Source organism: Pteropus vampyrus, unplaced genomic scaffold (genome assembly GCF_000151845.1).
Source record: "Pteropus vampyrus isolate Shadow unplaced genomic scaffold, Pvam_2.0 Scaffold1000001115, whole genome shotgun sequence".
Classification (NCBI taxonomy): domain Eukaryota; kingdom Metazoa; phylum Chordata; class Mammalia; order Chiroptera; family Pteropodidae; genus Pteropus; species Pteropus vampyrus.
In genome coordinates this window covers 1-8,606 of record NW_011915517.1, presented here as the reverse complement: position 1 = coordinate 8,606, position 8,606 = coordinate 1, and the positions used below count along the sequence as shown (strand labels likewise).

The window sequence follows — 8,606 nt, the reverse complement described above, 5'->3', positions numbered from 1 at the left end:
TCAGGGAGGGAGTTTTTGCCTCGGTTCTTAACACTTCTGGATCTTGTGAATTCCCAGGCGACAGTGAGGTGGACACGGAAGAGGAAGGTCAGTGACGCTTGGGCTAGGAGTGGCTGTGCTTGCAGAATGAGGTTGTGGATGGACTTGTCCTGTCTCCGCATGCTGGGGGAGGGGCCCCTGAACGTCTGCACTCACACCCCCTCCCACTGTTCCTCTAGCAGACCTCTGTTGGGCACCTGCTATGTGCCAGGCTTTCGGGTGGCCACTTGGGTGTACAGTTCGAATCTCCAGCTCTCTGCTTGTCAGCTAGGTGACCTTGGCTAAGCTTTACTGTCTCAAAGGTCAGATGACGATGACCAGCATGCCTTGAAGGAGATGCTGGTTGCGAAACGCCTGGCACATGGTAGATGAACAATGAGTGGCAACAGTTTGATGGTTACACCTCCTGGGTGTGGTCAAGACCCAGGCAGGCCACGACAGTGCAGGTGATGAGGGCCTGATGCAGTGACCACAGGTGGCTGTGGGCACCCACAGATGAGATGTCTTCTAGCAGGATTTCCACAGGAAGAGCTGCCCTGTCCTCCTCTGGTGATGTCACGGCCCAAAGTGGCCGTGGAGCAGGCCCATCCCCCCTGCCTTTCATGACCAGCAGTGTGTGGCTGAAGGTCCAGACAGAAGGCCCTTTTGCAAGCCGCGGAAGCTGGCTCTGGCCGCTGAACAACGAGGGCGTTTACTGAAAGGTCACCAGGTGGCTTAGAAACCAAAGGCAAAACTGGACAAGCTCAGGACTTGGGAAACGGGAGCCCTGGGAAAGATTCCTCGAGGACGGGTCAGTTGGAACTATCTTTGGTCCTTGCGGGGCCCGTGACAGTTCAAAGTCCTGGGGGAGGGGTTCTGATGGGCTGACCTCGGGCAGCTCCCCACTTGGCTGGGGGAACCCGGGGCACCCTAGGGCACAGACAGGCCTGCTGAGACCAAAGGCCGAGGGGCAGGGCTAATCCCCTGCGGAGAAAGCCGAGGGGATGGCAGGCCTGCTCACGTGCACCCTGCCCCTCCTGCGTTCCGAGCCCCTCCCCTTGTGCCGGAGAATTTTCTGGCTGCCCCAGTTGGTGCACCAACCTGTGGGCTCATCAGGTTGAAAACAGGAGGCAGCCACAGGAGGCCACCGCGGGGGCTCCCGTCCGTGCCCAGTGGCTGCTGCTGAGTGAGGAGCGGGAGCAGGGGAGGCTGGGGCCTATGCAGGGCGGCCCGGGCAGCAGGAGGACAGCGTGGCCCTGAAGCCCCCGCTCCCAGGACAGGCGTTGCTGGGAGTGTGTTTGCAGACAGCCCCATCCCTGCACGGAGTAGGAAGGTCGGGGCCAGGCCCGGGCCCCCGATGCGGGCACGTGTGTGAGCACTGCGCGTGTGGCCGTGTGGGCCGCCCTGCCTGTTAGCGCCCTCCTTCCTCGTTCAGGTTAGCGTTCTTTTTTTTTTTCAATTTAAGAGAAAAAGATGCCGCCACGGAATGTTTAGAGCAGTGATTCTCCATCCTGGCTGTGCTCCAGAATTATCTGTAGGACACGTTTAAAATGCAGATAGCGATGAGCACAGTGGTGCCTTTGCACTCACCGAGGGCCATGCCTGACTCGTTCCTCCTCTCGCCTGTGAGGGTCCGTGCTGAGGTGACTCCCACTTTGCTGATGCAGCCGTTGAGGCTCAGAGAGGTGAATCGCTTTCCAAGTACACACAGCTGGGAAGCGAGAGAACACTTCATACCTGACTGTGCTCTGACTCGGCACGGGGGCCCCCGTCTGCCTGGCAGAGTCACGGCAGGCACTGGAGCTGGACCCCGGGCGTCCCCGGTGGTTGGTTCACAGCCAAGATTGAGAGTCACGGCTCAGAGGTCCCCCACCCCAGGAACGAACCCCAGCTTTCTGTCGTCTTTGTTTTTCCCATGGCCGTCACCCCAGAGAGCCTGTCTTTCTGTATTAAGCTTTCATGCATGTCCTGTGAGCATGTTCCCAGGTCACCCCGGCTGTGTATTTATCCCCTTCTGTAACTTCTCTCCTGCATCCCTCCCCTCCTTCGGCCCTTGGGAGCCGTAGATTGTGCTTCTCTCTCATACTCTCTCCCAGCACCAGAGAGGAAAGCAGCGCAGTCAGGGGCAGGAAATGCATCACCGCGGACTTGGGAAGATTAAAGGAGATAGTGTGTTTCAGCCCAGCACTGCGGGCAAGCACTCATTGGTGAACGCAGCCATACCGTCGCTGAGGTGGTGGTGATAAATGTTGAGTGGGTGCTTCCTGGGATTGGGGCACATGGCTGGCTGACGTGTGCCCCATGGTGGCCGTAACGGTTATTAAAATACTTCCTTACTATTGGGGAAGCAGCCGCTGCCCCAGGTCCCCCCTACTCTGGACCTTCTGTACCTCCTTGTCATGCAGCCTCCAAAGGGTTAACTCTTGGCATGGCCGGGGACCCCCTGGGACTCTACTGGCCAGTGCCAAAAACTGATTGTGAATTTATCCTGAGTGCCGCCTCCGCTGAGGGTGCTTGGGGACCAGAGGGCTGTGCCTTTCCCCACTGCATGGTTCTTTGCATCCTGGCCCCTTAGCCAAACTTCGTGGAGCAGAGAGACTGACTGTCAGATGAATGAGACTGTACCTGTTGCCGCAGGCTCTGGGCACATGGCTCAGGCCCAGCGCCCTCAGCTAACAGGGCCCGAGACAATGGTGAAGCACCATCCCGGCCCCCAAGGAAACCAGCTAACTAGGAGTTAGCTAACTGGTAATTGGCTCCTGCACCCAGCTGGGAGCCTGCTTGTGGCCTCAGCAAAGCAGGTCTTGGCTTTCTGAGCTTCCTGGGGGCCAGATTATCTGCCATCTCCCCTCTAAGTGACACGTTTTCCTTGTCTTTGGTTTTGGCGTTGGTCTTGAAACCACGATCCCGCCCCCTTTCCCGCCAGGTTTAGGGGGCACGAGCGTCCCAGGGAAGGAGATGAAGCAGATGGAGAATGGCATGGTGGTGATGGACTCCGCGGGGAGGCAGCTGCAGAGGTAAGGGCCGGGACAAGGGCCCGCTGCTATGGGTTCTCCACGCACCCTGTTCTGCTCCCACTGCCTATGGGGAGAGAGGAGGGACAGGGTGCCATCTCAAGGCTTAGCTCAGTGTCTCTCACAGCCTGCAGCCAAGGTGTCGCCCACGCTGGGGGCTGGGGTCTTATCCAAAGGCTCGGTCTAGGGGTAGATCCACGTGGGCCCTCCCATAGCTATTGGCAAGACTCAGCTCCTCAGCTCCTAACCGGCCGCAGGCCTAGGAAGCCCCCAGCGCCCAGCTCCCAAGGCCCCTGCAGCCCAGATGCTTGCCTCACCGAGGCAGGCAAACCAGGAAGCAGTCGAGAGAGTGGGTGACCAGACAGATCACACTCCATCCCCTCTGCTTACGTGGGTCAGAGCCATGGCTGAGAGGAATGTTCTTGTGTGCTCGCTCGCTGGCATGCCTGCTCTCTCACACACCCACACACACTCACACACCCACCCACGTCATTCCCCAAGGTTCCAAGTCCCCAGGGAACAGAACTGCCTGGGGCAGGAAAGACCTCTGGGTCACATGACCTGTGGTAATCTGTGGTGGTCTGCATGAGGCCGGTGACCACTGCTGGGCAGGAAAAGCGTTGTGAGCAACGCCTGCATAAAGGAAGGTTCTTCCGCGGGGCCCCGGAGCACGCCCCTTCCGCTCCCAGCAGCATCTGTAAACCCCTTTCCCAGCCTTCCCTCCGATGACACCCACATGCCTCGCTTTCCCCAGACAGCTCAGCAGCTCCTCCTCCTACAGCGGGGACGTCGGCCGGCACCACAACAACCCCGCCGAGCTGCAGAAAGCCGAGGCCAAGAAGGAGGAAAGCTGGAAGCTGATGGAGGCGGACAAGGCTCAGACAGGGCAGGTGAGGAGCGGCTCCCTGAACAAGCGCGACGGCCGGCATCGACGGCGCATCCGTGCGTGCCGGGCCCGTGCGGAGCGTGCTGCTCGTAGTAACTCGTGTCTTCGTCACGGGAGCCTATAGAGGTACTGTTTTAAGTACAGGGAATCGAGGTCCCGAGAGCCTCGGCGACTCACCCAGGGTCGCAGCCGGTGAGTGGCAGAGCTGGGATGTGAACCCTGGCGGGTCGAACTCTAGGGTTGGCCCCTGTGGTCTCTGCCGTTTGGACTGCCACCTCCTCTGAGCAGCTGGGGGCTTCTCGTCAGCGGTAGGTGACGTGGACGCTTTGAATCAGGGTTCGGTGGCATAGGAGATGGTTTCAGGCTGCCACAGGCTCTGCGCCGAAGGACGTTCAACGACGTAGTCAGAGAACATTTTTCTTCGCTTCTCCTTTAGCCCTTGCAACGATGTCAGTGAGACTCTCAGCTGGTCGCCAGCCCGTCTGTAATACCTCACCATCTTAGTCTGTTTGGGCTGCTGTAATAGGATCTCATCGACTGGCTGGCTTAGAAACACATGTATTGTTCGCACGTCTGGAGGCCCCAAGTCCGAGATCAAGGCCCCAGCGGATGCAGTGTCCGGCGAGGGCCCGCTTCCTGATCCACAGACAGCTGCCTTCTTCATGTGTCCTCACGTGGCACAAGGGGTGGGGGAACTATCCGGGGTCACTTTTATGAGGGCGCCGATCCCCTTCACGAGGCCGGCCCCTTCACGGCCTGATCACCTCCCAGAGGCTCCACCTCCTTACAGCCTCACCTTGGTGGGGTTAGGATTTCAACACAGGAATTTTGTTGGGGACACAAACATTCAGGTCTCTAGAGCGAACAGTCACTCACTTTTCTTTGTAACAAGCAGAGTGGGTCTCAAGCTCTTGTGTTTTTTTTTTTTTTTTTTCCCACTATTTATCTATTTGGGGCAGGCGTCAATCATTTTCCCCTTGTGGCAGTGATCCAGAGTTTATTTTTAAAAACAAATGTTTTGTTTTTAGAGCACAGGGAATAGAATTTTTAAGGTAAAAAATAAGTATACAGATAAAGAAAAACAAACAACCCATGAAAGGTGGTCAGGGACATGTGGGGTTGGGGGCAGTCCTGTCTCAGACTTCCCTGGACGTGTCCGTTATTCCCTGGGACCCTCTGTCCCTGGCTTCTGCCCTCATCTCGCCGTCACGCCCATGGCCGGGGACAGAGGTGGCTGTAGTACGTCCTTCCCCCTTGCCGATCCCAGGGAGCCAAAGAAGGGACCCCAAATCAAGGACCTCAGAAGGAAGGGCCAGAGATGCCAGACGCATTTCATCCCACAGCGCCCAGAGGACGTGAGAGCAGAGATGGGGGCGGGGCTTGTCCCTTGCCAGAGTCGGGTCAGGAGCGGGGCCAGGCTCAGCCACCTGGTCACTCTGGCCTCCCACGTGGCCACGTTCCCCTGCTCGTGAGGAAGGAGTGCCGCAGAGTCACCGCAGGGGCGGCAGGCCGCTCAGCCGCGTGAGGGCCCGAGCGGGCGAAATAACCCCGTTCGCTGCTCCGACCCCCTCCCCGCCACTGCAGTCAGAAGAACAGACTTGAAAAAGAAACGTGGAAAGGAAGCACGCAGTTGTACGTCAGACTGCCGGTCTCTCTCCCGTCACCTTTCAGCCAGACTAATTCAGACGTGACTTTTATGACCCCAAATCCAGCATGCAAAGCTTGACATGACAGTGAGCACACCTGAGGAACCTGGAGTTTGCCGAAACCAAGCCCAGCAGGGGCGGAGACCTTGACTTGATCTGCTGCTGACTTTGACCCCTTCTCGTGGTCCCATGAAGCTCCCCAACTCGCGGGGCGGGCGTCACGGGTGTGAGCACGGGCGCTGACCCGGGCTGGGTGCACCGTGTAAAACGCCTGCTCTCGCGTGGCCTCCAGGTCAAGCTGTCCGTGTACTGGGACTACATGAAGGCCATCGGACTTTTCATCTCCTTCCTGAGCATCTTCCTTTTCCTGTGCAACCACATTGCTGCCCTGGTCTCCAACTATTGGCTGAGCATCTGGACCGATGACCCCATCGTCAACGGGACCCAGATGCACACCGAAGTCCGGCTGGGCGTCTATGGGGCCCTGGGCATCTTGCAAGGTAGGGGCCGCCCCCGCATCCTCCCCCACCCCACCTGATTTTGGCACCTGGAACCGCATCCATGTCTTATTAGAGAATTGGTCCCACCCCCGACCTCACTTGTCAACATTCTGTAAACCTCCAACCAAGCCGAACCCAGATGAACGGTGCCTGTCGCACAGTAGACCCTCAGCTATTTGTGGAATGAATGCTCCTTGGGTGCTTTGTTTCACGGGGCCCCCTTTTACTGGGGAGGGAAGTTGAGGAAGAGAGGCCACCCAGAGCTTGGGTGAGCAGGGGCCCTGACCATGGGGCCCAGGTGGGGGGAAGGCACTTCTGCAAAGTCTCATCTGGGGACTTTTACCTGCTGCCTGACAGCGAGAATTAGTTTATACTCGTGGTTTTTAACTCAAGGACGTTTGGCAGCGTAGGGACATCTTCTCGGTTGTCACAACTTCCGAATGAGGCCAGGGATGCTGCTAAAGCATCTTGCAATAGACAGCACAGCCCCCACGTCAGTAGCGAGGTTGAGAAACTCTGCCGTACCCACTTCTTGTGGTCTCATGAGGCTCCCCAAACCAGCACTAGTGCTAATGGCTAATGTCTGCTGAGCACTTACTTGGTTCCTGGTTCTGTTTTAAACACTTTCACATGCTTTAACTCGTTTTACCCTTGAAGCAATCCCATGAGGTAGGAGCTACTGTTTTCCCCATTTTTAGAAATGCAGAAACTGAGAGGTTAAGTAAGTTGCCCAAGCCACAGAGCCAGTATGTGGCAGAGCTGGCGTTGATGGAGGCAGAGTGCGGCTCAGCCACTCGTCCCTGCCCTCCGCTCGGCCCCCTGCCGCTGCGGAGGTTAACGCCAGAGTGTTCGTAGGTGTCACCGTGTTCGGCTACTCCATGGCGGTGTCCATCGGGGGTATCTTGGCCTCCAGCCGCCTGCACCTGGCCCTGCTGCAGAACATCTTGCGGTCGCCCATGAGCTTCTTCGAGCGGACGCCCAGTGGGAACCTGGTGAACCGCTTCTCCAAGGAGCTGGACACGGTGGACTCGATGATCCCGCAGGTCATCAAGATGTTCCTGGGCTCCCTGTTCAATGTCATTGGCGCCTGCATCATCATCCTGCTGGCCACGCCCATCGCGGCCGTCATCATCCCACCCCTGGGCCTCATCTACTTCTTCGTCCAGGTGAGACGTGGGCTCCTGGTGTCCAGAAGGAGCCCTGTGGTGCGCTGTGCCCCCGTGTGAGCCAGGGGCTCGCCTCACCGTGTCGCTTCCCCAGCATAGAGCTGTCGAGGGTTTGCTGGGGGCGGGCGTTAGATTTGTCGCCCTTGGTTTTGAATATCTTAGCTGATTGTTTTCAGCTTGTGGTTACCCAAATGTCCTTTTTTCTAATAATAAGTTTTGTTTTTGTAGCTGTACATGATAAAAGAAAGAAAAAACTGTAGCTATAAAGATAACCTTGGTTATTGAAATCTCTTGAAGAATTGTATGAAATTCTCTGGTTTCTAAGCCCCCTGCGGATAATGGAGATGGGAATAACAGCAGCTTAAACAAGACAGACGTTTATTTTTCTCTCCCGTAATAGAAATATAGAGGTAGACCATCCGAGGCTGGTATGGCAGCTCCATGAGTTCGTTACTACGCCAGACTCTTTCACTGTGTTTTTGTTCTGTCTTTGCATAAGCTTTTCATTCTTAAGCTCCAGCCATCACTTCCGTATTTCATAAAACGAGACCCAGGAAGAGGAACAGGCAGGGGAGCATGAGTCAGCATCACTCGTGGCTTCTTAGGCTTCAGCACAGACGGCGTGTCCAGCTGACAGATGAGCGTGTCGAGGCCCACCTAGCAGGGCTGGGAGTGTGGACTCACGCACGTTTGATTCCCACACTCATGCTGACAGTCATGGCGCCGCCTGCCCTTTCTTGCCCCTGAAGCCTTAGCTGCAGCACGCTTGCTAGTGGGGGACAGTGGTTTAGACGGGACCCTGATGACTGCAACACAGACCGAGTGTTACGGCACGAACGATTCTGAGACCCACGGAGCCAATTGAGATTAATTATGAGCCTTTATTAGCCGGCCGGCGACTGACTCTCTACCACGCAGGGCTAGAGGAGATCAGCCCCGAGCTTTCAGAGCAGGCAGCTGATAAAGCTCAAGACCATATCCTGGTGGTCTCCTGAACAAGCCAGCAGATTACAGAAGTGGAAGTTGGCTTTTAGCATATCTTTGCCCGGAACAACACCCTTAATTAACAAGTAAATGGATTACAGAAGCAGACATTGGCCATCTACATATTTTATACAATACACTTCCTAAACCACACACAAGCAAGTAGGACAACTTCTGATATCTAAAGATATTTCTTCCCTGTAGCTGACTTAGCTAGTTTGCTCACTTGAAAATTTTCCACCCTTAACACGAGTAAGAAATGGCAAGTGCGCCACACCCCGCAGCACCCTGGGGCTTGCTGACGGCGGGGTCCTGGAGGCCTTGGTCCGGTCGGCCACCGCGCAGTGTTCCGTGACAGAATCTTATGTGTCTTAACAGGGATGGTTAGGTGA

General features: G+C 56.6%; 1 protein-coding gene across 2 annotated transcripts; it reads left to right on the top strand.

Annotated features, from left to right (window-relative positions):
* Positions 1-2,890: 2,890 nt before the first annotated feature.
* LOC105311172 (multidrug resistance-associated protein 1-like) lies at positions 2,891-7,422 on the top strand. 2 transcript variants are annotated; one of them, XM_011387195.2, is made up of 4 exons: positions 2,891-3,035; positions 3,787-3,922; positions 5,857-6,064; positions 6,920-7,412. In XM_011387195.2, exons 1-4 carry the CDS (start codon positions 2,977-2,979, stop codon positions 7,288-7,290), a joined length of 774 nt encoding a protein of 257 aa, XP_011385497.1. In that variant the 5' UTR covers positions 2,891-2,976; the 3' UTR covers positions 7,291-7,412. The 2 variants fall into 2 exon arrangements, with proteins under 2 accessions (XP_011385497.1, XP_011385498.1); XM_011387196.2 differs by having other exon boundaries at positions 2,904-3,035; positions 3,814-3,922; positions 6,920-7,422.
* The last annotated feature ends 1,184 nt before the right edge of the window (positions 7,423-8,606 follow it).